At 37.9% G+C, this 22,325-nt stretch overlaps 2 protein-coding genes across 2 annotated transcripts; one reads left to right on the top strand and one right to left on the bottom strand.

Moving 5' to 3' along the window:
• Positions 15,606–16,627, bottom strand: LOC109711411 (short-chain type dehydrogenase/reductase-like). Its single transcript, XM_020234426.1, has one exon. It carries the CDS (start codon positions 16,526–16,528, stop codon positions 15,689–15,691), a length of 840 nt encoding a protein of 279 aa, XP_020090015.1. The 5' UTR covers positions 16,529–16,627; the 3' UTR covers positions 15,606–15,688.
• On the top strand, positions 19,019–20,053 carry LOC109711883 (short-chain type dehydrogenase/reductase-like). Its single transcript, XM_020235232.1, has one exon. It carries the CDS (start codon positions 19,167–19,169, stop codon positions 20,001–20,003), a length of 837 nt encoding a protein of 278 aa, XP_020090821.1. The 5' UTR covers positions 19,019–19,166; the 3' UTR covers positions 20,004–20,053.

Here is a 22,325-nt window from a genome sequence, read left to right on the forward strand (position 1 = left end):
TAGATACTAGGTAACCACGAAGTAGGGTATATTATTCTGTACGAAAAGCGTAATTAAGACGGTTAACCCAAGGAACTACTTAAAGTGTGTGACTTAAAAGGAAGTTCAGTTAACCTTAAAATTTCGCTCTCACACGACAAGCTGGTGGACCGTTATTATCACGACGTTAAGGTCTTCTTCGGTGTCGTTAGTGTTAAAAAGGAAGTCTAGAATTAAAACGTGTTTATCAGAAGGTGTTTATTCAGAAAGGCCAGGGTGGTACTGGTATTTGTTTCTTTTCTACAGGAAATAAAAGTATTTGTCTAGGTTACCGTCGCAGTATTTAAAGAGAAACAAAGATTAAATTAGGAACTATCTCTCACCGTACGAGTTAGAATTCTGAAAGAGATAGTATCAATCAGAGAAGAACATATTCAGATAATAATGTAAGAACATCGTCGTGGAGTAGTCCATTACCGTACAAACCTTTAAATAAGTCTCTGTAAGGTAAAAAATTATTATTTAAGAGTTAAAGTTGATTACACATCAAAAAATTAACTTACAGCGACTCATGATTATTAACTACTAACTTATTAAATGCATCAGCTATACTTTATAGTAGTCGTTCATCAAGGGTTAATAAGAGGATCTCGACTTCACCTAGTGTTTGAAGTGTTATGTTATTATTTCATTGTTTGTCGACTGCGTTAACTATAGGGCAGCGGGTTAATCTTCGAAGAACTTCCGTTAGTAAGGTAAGAAATAGTAGTAGATTTTCTGGTTCTCGTATTGTCCGTCGGAATTTACAACCTATCCAATTTGGTAAATGTCAAAATTACAGAAGTATTAATGCACCTGGAGCATGTTATAAATTTTCGTATGCATCTATTTTGAAAAGTGGACGCGAGCCTACACGTATCATATAGGAAGGTTGTGTAGAAGGTCTAAAGGCATTAAATTTTTAAAATAGAGAAACTTGGGTTTGCTTAAAATTACCCTTGAGCGATATACAGTCGAGGACTCGAAGTCGTATTAATTGTAAACGAGAGTAGGTAAGTCATTTGTAATAAAAAAGATATCTACCATAAGAATTCTGTAATAGTTCTATTAGTAATAGGAACTTTCATTATCCAACAAGTAGTCCGTTTACTTTTCTATTTGCGAGATGTGAACCTAGAGATTTTACTTACAGTTTGACTTTTTAAGAGGTGCTTCGAAGTTATCCTCTATGTATAGCTGTTAGGTCTATTCAAAATTAGAGTAGTTAAAGATAATATAAGGGTAGACGTAAGAGCAAGTATGTTAAACTTTATAAGAGGAGTTAGTTGTAACACTGAGACAGGCCCGGGAACAAATATATGAACTTCTCTATAAAATAACTAAAACTAAATAACGTGGTAAGTTGTAAATATACGCGGACTATAAAATATTTTTCTAGCTCTAATATTCCCTGTTGTTTTGCTAAAAGGTTAGATTGAGGTACAAAGAGTTGTATATAAAGTCCATGTAGAGAAGAAGATATATCTCCTTTAGGTATTAGTAGTTAGAACCAAAGTCTTTATTTTGAAAATCCTTTTACAAATCTCGTTGATAAACAAACAGATAAGTATGTACCTCTAAGAGCTTTCCGTCTTGGCGTACCTGGTACATTGTATATAAGACGCTGACGACTTATAGGTTGACCCAGAAGTAGATCTAGCCCATAAAGTCGTTTATAATAAAACAGTTAAAGTAGTAAACTACTCTAGGACATTAGTCGTACATTGGTGTTATTATATACTCGTACTCCTTCTGGGGAAAAGACCATAAGTTATCACATTTATCGACGTTATAAATTACGTAATAGTAATGCATAAATTTTTATTGATTATTAGTATAAATTTAATTTGTTATTGATTGGACGATACTGAGAAGGTTTTACTACCGGGAAAGCTTCCAGAAAGTAATTAAGTAGGTCAAAATAGAACTTTTGTGCACGTTATTATAGACCAGATCGAAGATGAAATTCAGGTCCCCAAAAGACTTAATGAACAACCTAAAGACCGGTAAAACGTAACGTTCATTTACAGTTTTTATATAGACCTACGGGTTGGATGGCTGTATATCGGTAACGTAGAACTTTTAAAACCTAGTATATAGATCCTGAAGGACACTTACTACTTCCGTTCTGTTATGCAAATGGCTAGCTTCTACCTCAACATAGAGGAGATTGTTGACGTAGAAAATTAGGAAACATATGAAGCGTGGATTCAACGCCAACCAAATCAGATTGGGTTGCATTTGCGAGAAGAAGTTACGTACATTTACGTAGTTGTTATATAACAACGTTATTGGAAGGTGGATTATCATCTCATAAAGGAAGACGAAGGGAAAGAACTTAAGATTTTCGTATTATAAGAGCGTACCAGTGCTTTGAAGAAAAATATACGGATGTAGATAACAGTAGAGCTATAAGTTAGGGTTGTGCTTTTGGTAGAAGTGGTATTCCTTTATTTTATCCTATAACGTAACGGTATTTTAACCCTACGTTAAGACAATAAGAAACATTTGGTAAGCAGAATACAAGCTGTTATTATAGAGAGACAGGTGATGAAAATCTTTTTAGTGGTTATTAATTACGACGTTGGAGACTATGTCAACCTTCTAATATAACGGAGGGTAGAAATACAGATAAACTTTAGTCAGCATATCTTTTTAGGAAAACTAGTCTGAGGAACTTTGCTAGAGATCGGTACGCTTTACGAACACACTAGTACAACACGAGTAGTTTGTATTAATAGTTCAAAAGATATTATAAAAAGAGGTTTGAAAAGGAAAAAAGTGTTAGACCATTTTAAAAGTTAGATAAAACATTAAGTAAGAGGCATAGTATATATATATCAACCCGTTTAAAACCACTAACAGAAAGATGTCCATCATTTCTAGGTTATGCTACTATCAAAACGGGTGAATAAAATATATGTATACCAGGTCCAGGTTATAAGTGGAGTACTCTTTGTTGAGGAGGTCAACTACATTTCCGTTTATCTCTTAATATACGAGATTATAAAAGAGATTTGAAACTTCTGACTGAAGGTGGTAAACCTGCATAGTTAAGTACGTTTATACTCCCTCGAAGAAATTCGTAACCATTAACTTGAGAAGGTAGAACTGTTGTGTTACTTTTAAATCCTAAACATCAAAGAGATGAAAACTATCAAGCAAGGAGTATAGTATCATTACGAGGTGTTATGACCGTCGTTATAACACGTAAAGGCTTTAAGGTACCAAGTAATTTAAAAGGATATATTATATAGTTATACAGTCAATAATATTAGATAATTCTTAATTTATAGTTAAAGAAACATTTAAATTTTAATGAAAAAGGAGGTCGTCCTGGCACTACTAAAACATAAGGAACACAGTGGCCAACGAAAGCAAAAGATGCAACGGGTTGTACCTAAAGATAATTTAAAATTTTTTTATAAATAGTGATAAATTAAAGAATTATATATTATTCAATTTTCTAATAACACTCTGGGGTCTATCAGGATATATACTCTATATTATCCCGATTTGAGAATTGGGCCGAATACGTAAAACCCACCACCGATCTGGGTTCTCCAATTCTCTCAATTCGCACGATCCTGCCCTCATCGGGATCCTACCCACTGGGGGACCCTTCAACCCCGCAGTGTCAACCATAGTCTCGGTTAATGGTCGGCCTTCACACTCTATTCAGAGCCGACTCGGTCCCAGACCTACTGCTCGATTGCTCTACTCAGAGTGTAGCGGGCCATAAACACTCAGACTCGGACTGCTCCTGCAGTCCCGAATTTTTTCTCCCCTCTAACACTCTGGGGTCTATCAGGATATATACTCTATATTATCCCGATTTGAGAATTGGGCCGAATTCGTAAAACCCACCACCGTTCCGGGTTCTCCAATTCTCTCAATTCGTACGATCCTGCCCTCATCAGGATCCTACCCACTGAGGGACCCTTCAGCCCCGCAATGTCTACCATAGTCTCGATTAATGGTCGGCCTTCACACTCTACGCAGAGCCGACTCGGTCCCAGACCTACTGCCCGATCGCTCTATTCAGAGTGTAGCGAACCATGAACACTCAGACTCGGACTGCTCCTGCAGTCCCGAATTTCCTCCCCTCTAACACTCTGGGGTCTATCAGGATATATACTCTATATTATCCCGATTTGAGAATTGGGCCGAATTCGTAAAACCCACCACCGATCTGGGTTCTCCAATTCTCTCAATTCGCACGATCCTGCCCTCATCAGGATCCTACCCACTGGGGGACCCTTCAACCCCGCAGTGTTAATATATTGTATTGTATAGTACTGATATTAATTTCTTTTGACTGAACACAAGAGTTCTGAACAATCTAATATTAAGGTACTTAGGTTCCAGTTTAACCTTCTTGAACGATAAGAGAGTGATAGTGTACCACCGTATAAGTTTGGTTAAACATTTCTTCTAGGTTGAACAAGTACTCGTGGATGTCGGTAAAGAGGATCACGACACCGTAAAAGAAATTAAAAAGAAGAAACTGCAAAAAGATCGTATTAGCTAGAAGATTAGTAAGATCGACAGAATGATAACAAGTAGGACGAACACCCTTTATTTATGTAACATTTTAAACTATGTTGATACCTTTTTTCGACCTACACGGTAATACCTTATATATCTCTTTATTAATTTTATTCATATATATATAGATTATTATTTTTATAAATATATATTTAAAACTTGTAAGTCTCATAATAGATATTAATATTAAATTTTTATTAAACTGATATAGTAAAAACACATGGAACTACACAGAACGAAGTTTTAAGGGAAACATACCAGACCTGAGACATAGCTTGTTTCATTTTAAAAAATTTTTTAATATAATAATCACTAATGTTTTATTACTTTACTATATATACACCTACTTTTCGTTGACCCACTTTCATTATAATGTCGGATCGATAAAAATCTACACACTAGGTTTTTTATAATGATTTTAAAGAGATATATTATCTGGTTTTTCTTCCATTTTTTTATCTTCGTCTCATCCGTTTTTTAAGTACTTCTACATTTACCATTGTACTATTCTCTTTTACTAAAAAATCCAAAAATTTAAATAAAAAAAAAGGTCGGTAAAAATGTTAACTTTAAAGAAAACAAAGGTATTCGCATTAGATCTATGCTTTTGTAGTTAAAGGTTTTTATAAAACATTACCATGTGTATATATGGTCATGTATCACTTTTCTAAAAATTTCTTTTTTCATATACCAATTTTCGGTATTCTTTACTAGTTAAATTTATCCAAAGTTAACACCCTAAAAATCTTACTTTTCCAAAATTTTGCTTCTTCATTTTCCAAGTTTAGGTAATCTTTAAATTTTATTAATAAAAGAAGGTTGACTTATTCATTGTAGTTAAAATAATAAAAAATTATCAAAAAAAAAATTTTGTAAGTGATAACTTTACTATTTCTTTTAATTGGAATAGAGTTTAGGAAATTCTGATAAAGTGATTTCAAAAAAAAACCTCTTAAAAATTAATGATTTAAACATTTCATTGGAAAACCTCGGAAAGTACGTACATAAGTATAATACTAAGGAAATTTGAATTTTCACTAATAATAATACTTATTAAATTTTTTTAGTTGGTTTTTTAAATTATATTTATAGATTGTATGGAATTTTTTCATTTATAGTTAATAAAGAACCCTAACCCCGTTTATCAATACTCTATGCTTTTAAGGTTGTGATACTACTTGAGGTTTTTTTTACTCCTTCATATGCCAATTTTATGTATATTGTACTAGTGTGAAACTATTAGTATTGAAAATACATATACCAAACCTGTTAATATCATTAATTTTAATCTACATTGTATTCGAAGTGTATCTTTCAAACACATGGAACTATTCAGCACAAACGTTTACGAGAAGAAGGATAAAAGCTAGACAATACTCGTTAAAAAATTTCTTTCTTTAGTCATAAATTCTACACTACGTATATTGATTTTTGTCTATTCTCCCTTTTTTTTTTCTTAACATTATAAAATGTGTACAATTTCTATAACACGTCCTTAATTGTATGGTTAAGATGAATGTGCACTTCAACATTTATCATTGTACCATTCGCTTTACTTAAATATTCTGAACTGAAGATTGTAAAAAAAAGTAAAAATATCTCGATAAAATGTTAACTTTAAAGAAAGCTAGGAAATTCGCATTAGATCTATGTTTTTGTAGTTTAATATTTTTCTAAAACAGTAGGATGACATTCCTGACTCTAAAAACGTCACATCGATTTGAGAGACAACTACTACAAAAACACACATTAAATTAATGTATTCGTGAGCAGTTCAAAGCCCGCTTTGACTCAATTTTGCCTCTTAAGATGCCCTAAAAANGAGTGCTTTTGTAATTAAATTACACACAAAAACATCGTCAACTGAGAGTTTAGCTACACTGCTAAAAATCTCAGTCCTTACACGAAAGAAAGTGCCTTAGGGCGGGCAATGACCAGAAAAGCAAATCTACGTGAAGGCTCGACTTCGGAAATTGGGAATTCAGCGCGCAAAGTCTCGGTCAAGAAGATCAGAGAGAAATGTCTTCGTTGCGGGGTAAAACTATCAGTCGCTGAGGCGAAGGAGCTCCAGAAGACACTGTCCACTAGAGTTTAGACTAGTTTAGCTTCCCTCACTGTAGCTCCCCTATTTTGTTTTTTGGATTTTGCTATGTTTGACATTCTCTATTGGAATGTTCGGGGAGTTAATGCCCCTCGTAAAAGATGTTTAGTTAAATCTGTAGTATCGAACCACTATCGTGCTATTGTCTGTCTGCAAGAAACTAAAGTGGAATCTGTGTCCCGCTCCTTTCTTCGTTCCTGTTGCGGCTCAAGTTTTGACAAATGCCAGATTCTATCGACTATCGGGTCATTGGGCGGTTTAATTACCTGCTGGAATTCTAGTTATTTTTCCTGCAGCGAGGTGTCCGTGAGAACGTATTCCTTTACCCTTCGCCTCACTCATCTTTCCAGCAGCAAGATCTTCTACCTCACAAACGTGTACGGACCTCCCAGCTGGAATGGAAAGGAAGCCTTCTTCTCGGAGCTCCTCTCCCTAAAAAATATCTGCTCCAATAATTGGGTCATCTGTGGGGACTTTAACTGTACCAAGAATCAATCGGAAGGGAAAGGCCTCCTTTGGAGCAGGAAAGCAATGGCTTTGTTCTCCGACCTCATCAACAATTTAGAAGTTATCGATCTACCATTGACGAACCGAACTTTTACTTGGTCGAACATGCAACAGCGACCCACCTTGGCCAAGCTCGATAGATTTCTTGTATCCACGGAATGGGATCTATCTTTTCCCCACTGCAAAGTCACTGCTCTCCCTAGGCTCACCTCCGATCACACTCCAATCCTTCTCTCCACTGGGCTCCAACCTACCCCACGAAGATTTCGCTTCGAGAAAGTCTGGCTCTCTAAAGACGATTTCGTGACTAATGTTCCACATTGGTGGAATGAAGTCACCGACAAGCGCTCAACGATCCTTACATTATCTGCTAAATTTAGACACTGCAGAGCTAGAATTAAGGAATGGTGCAAGACAAATTACTACAGTATTGTGAAAACCAGGAAGCTCTTGCAGGAGGAGATTCAAAGAATCGATCACTTAGAGGAAAAGCAAATCCTGACTAAGGATATCCTGGACAAGAGGATGGACCTAAAATTACAACTCCAACAAATTCTAGAGGAAGAGGAAATACTCTGGAAAACCAGGTCCAAACAAATTTGGTAAAAAGAAGGCGATAGGAACACCAAATTCTTTCACGTGGTGGCCAACGGTAGAAAACGCGTTAACACAATCAATGTAATCGAGGACGAAGCGAGGGAACAAATACACAATGACGAACTAACGAGAGCACACTTATATCATAACTTTCGACGTCTTTTCGGTTAGAGGGATGAGACAACGCAATCCCTAGGAGACTGGAGTGAACTATATCAATCCAATAGACTACTTCAGCTAGAGGTCCTCACGTCCCCTTTCGACATCGAGGAAGTCAAGAACGCAACCTTTCAACTGGGTGGAGACAAAGCCCCTGGACCTGACGGGTTTCCTCTCCTTTTCTTTCAAGTCTTCTGGGAAACAGTTAAGCACGACATATTCAAGATTTTCATCGAGCTTCAAGAAGGGAGACTTTCCACCGAGCCAATTGACTACTCCTTTGTTTGCCTCTATGATGCACAGATACTCCAAATCACAACCCGTACCCATATCCGATACGTATCGGATAAGGATACGCATCCGATACACGCCCGATACGTATTGGATACGGGATTGAAGTATCTGAAATTTAAAAAAATTAAAAAAAATCGGATACGGGTCGGATACGTTGGGATACGGCGAGACACGTTTTGGGATACGGATGGACACGTTTCGGGATACGGACGGGATACGTGAGACATATTATTGGGTCTAAACGGGGGATTTAAAAATTTTTAAAAATACCCGCATCCAAAACCCTAAGAAACAAATAAAGCCCTAGCTATTCCGCTTTTTCTTTTGTTGCGAGAGAGAGAAAGAGCGGACTATTCCGCCTTTTCTTTTGCTACGAGAGAGAGAAATACCGAGAGAGAGAAAGAGCGGAGCGGTGGCCATCTTCCTCGCAGCGAGCAGCGGTGGCCATCTTCCTCGCAGCGAGCGGCAGCCTTGCTTGTGGTTTCCGGCAGCATCTTCCTCGTGGACGGTGCAGCTTGCAGGAACTTGAGGTTCTCTTCCCCCTCCCCCCTCCGCTCCCTTCCCCATTCAACTTCACAAGCTTTCAAGTTTCAACTCTCTCTCTCTCTCTCTCTCTCTCTCTCTTTTTTATATTTAACCCTATTGGGCTTTTAAATCTCTCTTTTTCTTTCAAATACCATCGGTTTAGGTGTTTATTAGGGTTTAACTTTTGCTTTTCTTTTTTTTTTAATTGGCCAATATTGTTACTACTTACTAATCTACATAGATTATACAAAATAACATAATAGTATTTTTTTTTCCTCTACCTTTTTAAATGCTAGTATATTTTTCTTTGATAAAATCTTAAAGATTTATATTTCATATATAAGAAGTCTAGAACCTTATATAGCTATACTATTTAATAGGCTAAAGATGATTGCATGATAATTGATTACTGATTAGTAATTAGTTATTTTAGGAATGAATGTTTAATTGCATTGTATTTTAGGAACGAATCTTTAGGAATAAATCTTTTATTTTAGGAATGATTAGTTATTTTAGGAATGAATCTTAAAAAGGATCTCACATAACATATGTAATTGCATTATATCTTTTTATATTGAAATTGTATTTCACTGTTTGTGCTTTATGTTGTTATCAATAATGTTATATTAATTACATGTATTTATTTATCTTGACATGCATAGGATTATAAGAAATGAATAGTGAGAGTCAAGCTTCTACCGATAGTAGCGGTAGTGGTACAGGAGGTAGTGCTAGTGGTAGTTTAAGTAGTATTAATAATAATACTCCATTATGGAAGTATGTAAAAAAGGTGGAAAAGTTAGAGGATGGTGGAGGAAACATGAGGTTCGAATGCAATTTTTGCAAACAAGTTTATAATGGATCATATTATACGGTCAAAGCCCATTTGTTGAGAATTTCAGGACAAGGAATCAAAGGTTGCTCTAAGGTTACTAGTGATAATATTGCGGAGATGAAAAGACTTGTTGAAGAGGTAGAATTAAGGTTAAAGAATTCTATCCCTAAACAAATTCCTTTGCGAAAAACTATTACCAAATCTTCTGACACAAATATAGAGAGTATAGGGTTGCAATCTTTCGAGCCAAGAAAAAAAAGGCAACATCAACTCGTGAAATAGCTCTAGAGAAGTCTTTCAACGTGGCGGCTCGAAACCAGCTACATTATGAGATTGCTAGAATGTTTTATTCTGGTGGTTTGCCCTTTAATCTTGCAAGAAATCCTTATTATGTTGGCTCCTATACTTTTGCGGCTAGTCATAATATTTCAGGTTATATACCTCCAAATTATAATATGTTGAGAACTAGTCTTCTTCAACAAGAAAGAACAAATATTGAGAGGTTATTGGAGCCTATAAAAAGCACTTGGAGGGAGAAAGGTTTAAGCATTGTATGTGATGGATTGGCCGATGCACAAAGAAGGCCGTTGATCAACTTTTTGGCCGTAACAGGGAGTGGACCGATGTTCCTAAAAGCAGTCAATTGCGAAAGGGAATATAAGGATAAATATTTTATTGCTAGCATGATTTTGAAAGTTGTTGAAGAGGTTAGACGCCAAAATGTGGTTCAAGTGATAAGGATAATGCTCCCGTGTGCAAAGCGGCATGAATGTTGATTTAAGCGCAATTTCCTTCAATATTTTGGACTCCTTGTGTTGTGCACACATTGAACCTTGGATTAAAAAATATTTGCACGGCTAAGAATACCGAGGCAAATGAAATTACTTTTGATGAATGTAGTTGGATTACTATCATAGCGGAGGATGTAGCATGCATCAAGAATTTTATCTTGAATCATTCTATGAGGTTGGCAATCTTTAATGAGTTTGTCAACTTGAAAATGCTTGCGGTGGCTGAGACTCGATTCGCTTCGGTAATCGTCATGCTAAGACGATTCAAGCAAATCAAACGGGGTCTTCAAAATATGGTCATTAGTAACAAATGAGCTAGCTATAGGGAGGATGATGTGGGGAAAGCACAATTTGTAAAAGATAGAATTCTCAATGACTTGTGGTGGGATCAAATTAACTATATTCTTTCTTTTACCGAACCTATATATGAGATGCTTCGGATTGCCAATACCGACAAGCCTTGCTTACATTTGATGTATGAAACTTGGGACTCCATGATAGAAAAGATGAAAGTTGCTATATATAGGCGTGAAGGAAAGAAAGAAGACGAGGAATCATCATTTTATTCCGTTGTACACAAAATTTTGATTGACCGATGGGCTAAAAGCAATACTCCACTTCATTGCTTGGCACATTCTTTGAACCCTAGGTAATTTTTTTCCTCTAAACCTTATGTATACTTTTGTTCATTTGTATTTTGTAATACAACTATCATATCCTAATTTTTATTTTTCTTATATTCATTAGATACTATAGCTCATCGTGGCTTAATGAGGATCCAAATCGAGTTCCTCCGCATAGGGATTTGGAGATATCAAAGATGAGAAACAAGTGCTTAAAAAGATTTTTTCCAAATAATGAAGAAATAAGAGTTGTAAATGAGGAGTTTGCAAATTTTTCCATTGCCGGAGAGGGATTTGATGAGCACGACTCTATTGAAGATAGGGGAGTTCTTGACCCAAAGAAGTGGTGGGTCATCCATGGTGCGGCAGCATCTATGCTCCAAAATTTGGCGTTAAAGTTACTTGGCCAACCTTGCTCCTCTTCATGTTGTGAGCGGAATTGGAGTACCTACTCATTCATTCACTCCATGAAGAGGAATAAGATTACGCCACAACGAGCCGAAGATTTAGTATATGTACATATTAATCTTCACCTTTTATCAAGGAAGGCTCCCAAATATATAAAAGGAGAGACCAAGATGTGGGATGTTGGAGGAGATTCTTTCGACTCATTTGATAGTGTTGGTCTTCTTGAAATTGCAAATCTTTCACTTGATGAGCCGGATTTGGAGAGTGTGGTATTTATTGATGATTCAAATGAGAATGAAACTGAACCAAATTGAAGTCTTTTGATGAAAACCCTCTCCTTTTCTTTTTGTTGTTTTGGATGTGAACTATGCATGTATGTAAGTCGTAAGATGTAAAGATGAATATCATGATGTTTTGTGGTCGGTGAATGATTGAATGGAAATACTATATTTGTTTTACTTTTACTCATTTATTTATTTTTTATATTTTAATACGTCATGACATATTATCAATGTAAATTTATTATACATATTAAAAAAATATTTTATTTAAATACTCCCGGCGTATCGTATCCTAGAGTTTTGGGACAATGTCGTATCGCCGTGTCCGTATCGTGTCATATCTGTATCCCCGTATCCATATCCGTGCAACATAGGTTTGCCTCATTCCAAAGAAAGAGGGAGCCCTAAGATAAGAGACTTCCGACCGATCAACCTTATAAATGGACTTCAAAAGATTATCTCCAAAGTTCTAGCCAACAGGCTGACGAATGTCTTGCCTACGATTATCTCACCAACGCAGTCAGCATTCCTAAAAGGACGATTAATGACCGACTCCTTTGTGACTACCAATGAGATAGTTAGTTGGTGCTCCAAAACTAACCTAGATTGCTTCTGCGTTAAGGCAGACTTCGAAAAAGCCTTCGACAATGTAAGGTGGGCCTTCCTAAAGGCTTTAATGCTTTGGGTGGGGTTCAGCGAAAAATGGTGGTCGTGGATCGAACAGTGCATCTGTAATGCCAAAGTGGCTATTCTGGTGAACGATACGCCTACGAGGTGGCTGAAAGCTCGGAAGGGGCTTAGGCAAGGAGACCCCCTCTCCCCTTACCTTTTCCTACTGGTTGCTGGCTGTCTCGCAAGAACGACTGAAGCTGCCAGGCTAAGCAATCTCCTACGCGGAATCGGACCATCTCCCGAGTGTTAAACAGCCCTCATTCAATATGCAGATGACACAATCTTCTTCTGCGAACCTAGGAAACAGAGTATGAGGAACTTGCGATTCTTATGGAAAACCTTTGAATGGGCTTTTGGTCTTAAAATCAACATGGATAAGTCTGAACTTTACTACGTGGGTTCTAACCCTCACTTAGCGACCAGACTCGCCAATATTCTAGACTGTGCAATGGGTAATCTGCCTTTTCGCTATTTGGGCCTCCCGCTTTATCATAAACTTTTGAGACAGGAGGACTGGGCTGTCGTCATCAACCGCATTAACACGAGAATAGAAGAATGGAAGGGAAAGCTCCTCTCCCAAGGGGGGCGGCTCACTCTTGTCAACTCGGTGCTCACCAATCTGCCACTTCTTTACCTCTCTATCTTTAAAGCTCCGCAATAGGTAATACAGCGAATCGAGGCTTTACGGAGAGCCTTCTTCTGGAAAGGTTGCAACAAAATTACTGGAGGGGGTGGTTGCCTTGTTAATTGGAAGACAATTTGCAAAAGCAAAAAAGAGGGAGGGCTAGGGGTCAAGGAGATGAACTCGATGAACTTGGCGTTACTCACCAAATGGTGGCGGCGTTTCTTTAAGGAGACAAGTCTTCTTTGGAACAAGCTAGTAAGAGCCCTCTACTACACCAAGCGTATGCCTTTACTCGAGGGCAGATCTTTCATGCCATACTCGCAAAGGTGGAGAGGAGTATTGCGCTGCCGCGACATATTCAAATGCAGCGTAAGCTATGAGCTCGGAAGCGGCAGTGACATCAGGTTGTGGCTAGACATTTGGACTGGCGAAACCTCCTTACGCATTCTCTTCCCGGATATCTTTGATCACATACGGAATAAGGAGGTCAAGGTAGCCCAATGCTGGAATTCAAGCGGGTGGCGGTGGCGCTACATTTGTCGGGGCGCTGCGGGGCCCCCCTCAGCGGCATGTCGCAGACATTTGAGGCTCCTAAAAGATATGCTCCGGTCTATCAGTCCTAACCACAACCCGGATACGATCAATTGGCGATGGTCCTCAGATCGACAAATCTCTGTTAGATCTTTATATCAGTTCATCACGGACAATGGTATACGTAACGTAATGAGTCTTGTTATCTGGAAACTCAAAATACAGACCAAGCTCAAAGTTTTCTTATAGCTTCTCTTGAGAAAGAGAATACCAACTGCCGACAGATTACATAAGAGAGGATGGCTTGCGGAACAACTCTGTGTTTTCTGTGCCGCCACCATGGAAAGCAGCGATCACCTAATAACCTCCTGTGTGCACGTTCGATACCTTCTCTTCAGTGTGGAAGGACCGCAAGTATTGATAACGCCCTCGGAGGAGGCAAATGAGCTGTGGTCAAGATCGCTCGGCCTACCGAACACCCAGATGAGATCGGAAGTCTTAACTACACTGAGTGCCATTTGGTGGATTGTCTGGACTGAGAGGAATGACATTCTTTTCCGAGCGAAGCTTCCGAACTCTACCAGGGCTTTAGATCGCGTCAGACTCTTGATGGCGGCCTGGTTTAAGTGACTTTGTCTCGGATTGTCTGTTTTGGCTTCTTTTTTGTCCTTTTCCGGCTTCTTGTCTAACCTTTTGTTTTTTTTTGTCACCTTTTTTTTCTCCGTCTTTTTTTTTTCTTTTCTTTCCTTCGGAGACCTCGGCTGCTTCCATCTGTAAGCCTAGTTCATTTTCCTAATAAATGAAACAGATAGCTCGCTACCTTTTTCTCAAAAAAATAATTGATAGGAGTTGATTCACTATTGGTTCCCAATCTTAATTTAACAAGTGTTTAATTTTAGACTCACCAATTTTTTTTTTTTTTTTTACTTTTGCGTGCAACTACATTTTCAATTTTGTTGTTTATTTCAATTTAGTCCATGCCATAAAAAATACTGTTAAATTTAGGAGAATTTGTCACTTGACAAATTATAGTTGTGATGGGGCAAATAGTGGTTAAATGTTGACATGACAGTTTAGTGATATTTTTAACAATGAAAACTTAATTAAAATAAATAATAAAATTATGAAATCTGATTGCAGAAAATTTAAAATTTAAAAGGAAAACAAAAATTCAGCAAAGTGTTATGTATATTCTTGTAAATTTTAAAAATTTACAAAGTACTTCTGAAGAGGTCAAATTCCACTTTATTCTAGTATTATAACTATTTTGTCTTTTTCGAGATTAGTTATGTTGCTCATTTTATTATTTTTATGACTAAATTAAGACAGCTTAATTTACTCTGGATTCTTTTACAATATTCTTAATTTTTAGTTTAACGCGAGTAACGAAGAAGACAGTGGAAAAACAGTAAAATAAAATTCGGTGGCCTTTGATTAGTCTCGAAATATATTTGCAAGTTCTCAAAGTTTATAATAAAATTCTTAATCACGTACTATGATGCCTAATCAAACTTTCAAGATCAAGTTTTATTACTATTTGCGATCGAATTGAGGTGCTTATGAAGAATATAAGGATAGTGTAAAATATGCTTATGAAGAATATAAGGATAGTGTAAAAGACGGTAGCCCATCAATAGTTAATTAGGAGTGATGAAGAAGATAAGGATAGTGCTACTCGCTTTGTTTATTTCATTTAGAAATAAATTTTAGCTGACTCACAATTAGGATTCGAGCTCGGAACTTCGGGTATCAACCACCAAACTCTTTGCCACTTACACTAGGGACAGTAGGTGTCATCGAGTTTTTTACAAGAATATTTATAAAGTTCGGTTACTATATTATCTATAGTACTAAACATTTGATACTATCGAGTTTTTTACAATTATATTTATTTTTTTGATTATTTTCATCCGTTAGATCATACTATTCAACCAGTTATCCGCTCAACCCTAGAGGATCACTATCATCCTAACCGTACATTAATATTTAATTCAAGGACTGAAAACCTAATATTACTAATGACTTAGTGCTATTAATAATATAATAGTCTTGTTCATTTTTTATGATATTATAAACTTTCGAAAACTAAATATATAATATTTAGACTTTATTTATGGAATAATTTAAGATGTACAGCTGTAGCATTCCTGCATGGAAAGTAATTAGGTCTCAATCAAACAAAGCCTCCGTTCACCCTAATCACCTGGCCATTGACCCACTCGGCGGCATCACTGACCAAGAACCCAACCACCGGCGCCACGTCCTTGGTCTCCCCGATCCTCCCCAGAGAGCTCCTCTCCTCCACCTTCTTCATGAACTCCTCGTCCTTCCCCGCCAAGAACAGCTCCGTCCGCACCGGCCCCGGCGCCACGCAATTCGCCGTGATCCCCGTCCCCTTCAGCTCCTTCGCCAGTATCTGTGTCATCGCCTCCACCGCCCCGTTCGTCGCGGTGTACGCCGCGTACCCCGGGAGCAGCGTCCCCATGATTGACGACGAGAATGTTACGATCCTCCCGCCGCCGCCGCGAACCATGCGGTTCGCTGCCTCGCGTAGGAGGAGGAAGGTGCCACGCACGTTGACGTTGAACATCGCGTCGAAGTCGTCGAGGGTGGTGTCGGCGAGCGCCGGGTATTTTGAATTGAGAATTCCCGCGCAGGCGACGAGGATGTGCGGCGGCGAGCCGAAGGCCTGCTCAGCTTTGTCGAAGAGGGAGCGGGCGGCGTCGGGGTGGGAGACGTCGCCGCGGGTGGCGAAGGCGCAGAGAGTGGGCGAATTTTCGTTGAGCTCTGCGGCGAGGGCGTCGGCGAGGGCGGAATTGGAGGCGTAGTTGAGAACTAGCCGGGCTCCGAGGGCCGCCAGGTGGACGGCGATCTCGCGACCGATGCCGCGGGATGCTCCGGTCACGACAGCGACGCGGCCGTTCAGCGGCATCGACACCGAGGATGCTGCCGCCGATGAGGAAGAAGAGCAAGAGTGTTGTTGCTGCTGCAATGAGTTTGGCTTAGATGCCATGTTTAAACTAAACTCTTTTTATGTATGAATGAATTGTGATGGATCATGGTGAGGATTTATTTCTTATTTATATAGAGTTTGATTGGATTTTGACTGTATTAATTATCAGGTATCTTTAATTTGACCAAGCAAAAATATCTGCATATTAGTGTTTTGTAGCGTCACGGGTGGTGTCATGAGACCTAATTGCGTGGCCAAATCGATGTGGCCCTTTTGTTTTGTTTTGTTGTTTTTTTTTTTTTAAAGAAAGGTAGCACGCTTCCTACTTCATTTATTCAGAGAGTGAATTGGGCTACATGGGTCAGGCAACGAAGCCTCTAGGGAGATGAAAAAAAAAAGAAAAGAAAACTCAGTCTCTGCACAGGACGAATATTCCCCCACAGGATCGTCAACTGATTGATTAAGAAACAACCACGGACTGGATTAGGCTCGGTCTTTCTAAAGATTGCTCCATTTCTGGTCTCCCAAACAATCCACCAGCAGGCTATCAATCCAGGCAGCCCGTTGCGCGTGGACTGCGAACCCCTTCTCCCGCACCAGTTGTCCCAAACCGTACGAACACCGTCCACTCTGAACTATTAGCTACTTTATAAATTTTATCAAAATTTTTTTTTTCATATGAACTCTTTTAAATGTAAAATATTACAAGTAAATCCTGTATATATGAAAAACTTTTAAAAAGCTCTTCTTCCCAACATAGGCAATCAAATACTCAATTTATTACGTCTGTGAACTGCAGTTTCATAAATGCTTCTTGAGTTCAAATGTCCTTTTAATTTTAAATATAAGCTGAGCTAAAAGAAACTTTGAAGTTTAAATTAATAAAATAAATAAGCTAAAAACTTTATAAGATAGGAAAAAAAATTCAGATGAAAAATAAAAAGTATTNTTCGACATCATTTGGCTAGTGATCAAAAGGTCACAAAATTGACAATTTTAATGGTAGATGTGATGCATTTGTGAATTTAATAATGCAACACAATTCAAATCTAATGAAATTTTTATAGAAAATTTTTTTTACTATTTAGAGTAAGATCAGTATCTCTGATCTTAAATTTAAATCTTTTATTATTATTTTTTATGAGATTTTTATTTTCAGCCGTTTATTTTTAGACTATTCGTTTGATCAGTAAATGATGCCGAAAAATTATAAAATTTAGTTTCCAAATATTTTTAATAGTGTAGATCAAGTCTAACGAGCCGATCGTCGATTTGGAAGTCGCGTCATTAAAAACAACTTGGTAGTACAGAGGAGCTACAGTATGGCGGTACCGGTTCCCTTGAGACGATACCTCAGGAGTAAGTAGAAATTCAGACGTGGATGGCATTAATAATATTAAATTATAGATTTATTCCATAATTGTCATACGTGGCGTATGATGTGTACGGATGTGTTTTAATTATAGATTTCCTAGATCCCACAAGCAAACAGAAAGCAAATCTAGATCACATCAATTACAATAAATTTTAGCTTTATGGCATTTTTATCAAATATTGGTGTAGTGATGTGTATGGATCGATTTTATGGAGCACCAAGATCCCACAAGCAAACAAAATGTTATGGCATAATTAATGTAAACTGGAGTTAAATGATGTGTACGGACTGGGTTTATAAAGGCCTTTTTTTTTTCTGGTAGTTTGCAATCTTATTTTGTGGAACATTGGTTGCTAGGCTTTACCCATTTTCATCACTTTAATTTCCAACTTTTTATTTTTTAAGCTGTTACATTATTAATTTTTATTTTAAATTTTTATTTTTCATTACTCCTAGTCTTTACCGACCAGATTTCTACTAATTTTAATAGAATAGTCAATGTTTACTCCAATAGAACTCTACATATTTATACAAATTACAGTCATTGTCCAATAGCCCGAATGATCAATCTCGATATTGAACTTTTTTAAAATTTCTGAAAACACTTAATGACAGACTCAGCTGAACACCAAAATAGTGACTGCTCTAAAAGAGTCGATAGGTATCGTGTAGAAAGTCGAGATGGTCTATGAAACGGAGAACAACATTATTGAGAGTGGCAAGATTGAGCAAGATGCAAGGAGCAAGCATAAAGTATAAGAGTTTAGAGATCAATCAGAAAAAAAAAAAAAAAAAAGTTAGGAACCAATAATGCAATTAATCATAAAAAAATTTTAAAAATAACTTCTCAAAAAAAAAAAGAAAAAAAAAAGGAGAAAACTTTGAAAATTAAATTGAAATATTGAGTAATTTTGGGTACTAATGCATGCGTGTTAGTGATTGAGAATTCTCCTATTTAGTTGTGATAGAAATCTCTTGGGTGATAGAAATTTACAATTTGAGAGCTTGTTTAGTTTATAAAATTTAATTTTATCAGTAAAAGTAAATTTTTTCAACAAATAAATTAATTTAGGTCTCACGACACCAACCACGATGCTACAAAAAAGTAAAATCTCATGACACCACCAAATAAATAAATGTATAAATTAAGTCTCATGACACCACCTGTGACGCTACAAGACACCACAGCAGAGTTCTCTTTTGCTTTTGGCTCGGTCAACATAAAGAAACCTAGTAAGTGATCAAGATCCAACCTAACTCTATATAAATCCGCGCCATATCCATCACAATTCATACATAAAATAAAAAGAGTTTAGTTTAAACATGGCATCTAAGCCAAACTCATTGCAGCAGCAACAACACTCTTGCTCTTCTTCCTCGTCGGCGGCGGCATCCTCGGTGTCGATGCCGCTGGGCGGCAGCATCGCCATCGTGACCGGCGCATCCCGCGGCATCGGTCGCGAGATCGCCGTCCACCTCGCGGCCCTCGGAGCCCGGCTAGTCCTCAACTACGCCTCCAATTCCGCCCTCGCCGACGGCCTCGCCGCGGAGCTCAACGAAAGTTCCCCCACTCTCCGCGCCGTCACCGCCCGCGGCGACGTCTCCCACCCCGACACCGCCCGCTCCCTCTTCGACAAAGCCGAGCAGGCCTTCGGCTCGCCGCCGCACATCCTCGTCGCCTGCGCGGGAATTCTCGACTCAAAATTCCCGGCGCTCGCCGACACCACTCTCGACGACTTCGACGCGATGTTCAACGTCAACGTTCGCGGCACCTTCCTCCTCCTGCGCGAGGCCGCGAACCGCATGGTTCGCGGCGGCGGGGGGAGGATCGTAACGTTCTCGTCGTCGATCGTGGGGACGCTGCTCCCGGGGTACGCGGCGTACACCGCGACGAACGGGGCGGTGGAGGCGATGACGCGGATACTGGCGAAGGAGCTGAAGGGGACGGGGATCACGGCGAATTGCGTGGCGCCGGGGCCGGTGCGGACGGAGCTGTTCTTGGCGGGGACGGACGAGGAGTTCATCAAGGATGTGGAGAAGAGGAGCTTGGGAAGGATCGGGGAGGCCAAGGATGTGGCGCCGGTGGTGGGGTTCTTGGTCAGCGCCGCCGCCGAGTGGGTCAACGGGCAGGTGATTAGGGTCAACGGAGGCTTTGTTTGAGTGAGATCTAATTAATTAAGCATGGAAGATCTTGTATGCGTTTGCTCTATAAGAGGTTGTCTTGTTCTTAATAAAACTGATGTAGAAATTTTTTTTTCTTTTTATTTTTTATTTTCCTGTTGAAAAGAGTTTTATATAGAAAACTAGTGTTTAGTTATATGCATAGAATGAAAATAATTTTCTGAACATGTTTGTTTGATTTGCTAGAAATTAATAGACATGAAATTCTAAAATAACATCCACTAGAGAAAGGTGAGATTACCCTCTTCAAAAAAAAAAAAAAACTCTTTTAATTATTAACATAATTTTGTAATATTTAAGAATAAATAATTTATTCTTAGACACAATAATTATTGAAGAAGCTAATAAGCAATTGTAATAAATAATCTAAATATCACAATCCAAATCCCTCTTGTTTAGGATGTGTGACAGTCACCGCTCTAGATTCAAATTAAATATTTAACTTAAATATTATAGAAATGTAAATTTTATGTGACACTCCCGTTCGAGGCGCCATCTATGGCCTAGGACTACTCTGGTCATCGGACGTTTAGTCCTTTCAACCTCTTGATTCTAATTACCGAAAAAATATTATAGTCTATTTAAAAAATTTAACTTATTATATTTTATATATAGAATTATTCTAAATCTTGAGAATGTCATATTTTATCTGTATCATAAAATGAGTTGATAGTAGGAAGTTTATACATGACAGCAAAGATTTATATCAATAATCAGAAATAAAAATACGGTCATTCTAGAACTAAGTAGGAGCAAGAAAAAATGTTTTTTTTTTGTTTTTTTTTTTTGAGTGAGATAGGTAGCATGCTACCCGCTTCGTTTATTTCATTTAGAAATAAACTTGGCTGGAAATGTGAATCAATTAGGATTCGAACTTGGGTCTCGAATACCAACCACCAAGCCCTTTACCACTTGTTCTAAAAAAGGTTGGTAGCAAGAAAAAAATGTTAAAACAACTATCACAGGTCCTAATGCAAATTTCTATACAACGACAAATCGAATAAACCCTCCCGCACATATATATCGAGCTGTAGAAAAGATGAGCACAAGCTCAAAAGTGTACACACATGCACTAGAAAAGGAGGAAAATAAGTACGTATATAAGGATCTGCTCTGGAGGTAAAAGTCTTGTGCTCCCCCTACGACGCTAAGACTAGGCACATGCACCATGCTCAAGCGATTAGGATACTATCTCAAATACTTAATAATTAATTAATCGATTAAAATTAAGTGATAAATATAGCTACTGAAAAATAATATGCAACAAGGACAAGGTGATCTTAAACCTACAATAATAATAAATTATAAAAAAATAACTGAACACTATTAAATAGAGATACTGTAATTCTACTACTGTACTTCAAAATCTTGTCTCTAACCTCCCATATGACGAATGCGAGTCTCTTGTGTGGCACATTATTTGTAACTGGCGAATGGGGCATAGGAATCCTAGGATCTGCCTAGGGATGTAAAACGGGTCGCCCGCCTAGGCACGGAATGGATACCAAAGAATTCGTGCCGGCCTGGCCCGATAACATGGGCCATGCTGGGCCAACCTAAGGGGCCGATTGGCCTGGCAGGGCACGATCCGCGTGGGCTGTTCCTGCCGGTCCACGATGGCCCTGTCTTAATTTACTACTCGTTTGATAGTCTAAAAATGAAGCGACTTTAATTTACCTATCAAACGGATAGTCTAAAAATGAACGGCTGCAAATAAAAATTTAATAAAAAATGATGATGAAATATTTTAATTTAAGATCAAAGATACTAATCTTACTCTAAATATTAAAAAGAATTTTGTATAAAAATTTTATCAGATTTGGATTTGTTTTACATCGTTAAATTCACAAGCGCATTACATTTATCATTAAAATTGTCAATTTTGAGACTTTCTGATCACTAACCAAATTATGTCGAAAAATTATGAAATTTAGTTTCCAAATACTTGTAATAGTGTAAATCAAATCTAATGGAGCCGATCGTCGATTTGGAAGCCACATCATTGAAAACAATTTGGTAACACGGAGGCCTCCGTCCTACCGATAGTATACCAGCCTAGCTCTATACTATTATTAGTATAAGTGAGCCCATACTCATAAAAGTATAGTAGCCGAACTATATATATATATATATATATATATATAGAGAGAGAGAGAGAGAGAGAGAGAGAGAGAGTATCCGGCTATGGTGCTTGTAAAAGTATCAAGTATTTGGTACTTGTAAATTTTTTACCGTTAGATCTACGCATTTGATCATTTTCACCCGTTAGATTATACTATTCAACCAACCACCTACTCAACC

This window comes from Ananas comosus, linkage group 6, assembly GCF_001540865.1.
Source record: "Ananas comosus cultivar F153 linkage group 6, ASM154086v1, whole genome shotgun sequence".
In the NCBI taxonomy this organism is placed as follows: domain Eukaryota; kingdom Viridiplantae; phylum Streptophyta; class Magnoliopsida; order Poales; family Bromeliaceae; genus Ananas; species Ananas comosus.

Bases quoted from the DNA above. Each gene is read 5' to 3' on its own strand.
- LOC109711411 (XM_020234426.1), bottom strand. From the start codon at position 16,528: ATGGCATCTAAGCCAAACTCATTGCAGCAGCAACAACACTCTTGCTCT.
- LOC109711883 (XM_020235232.1), top strand. From the start codon at position 19,167: ATGGCATCTAAGCCAAACTCATTGCAGCAGCAACAACACTCTTGCTCT.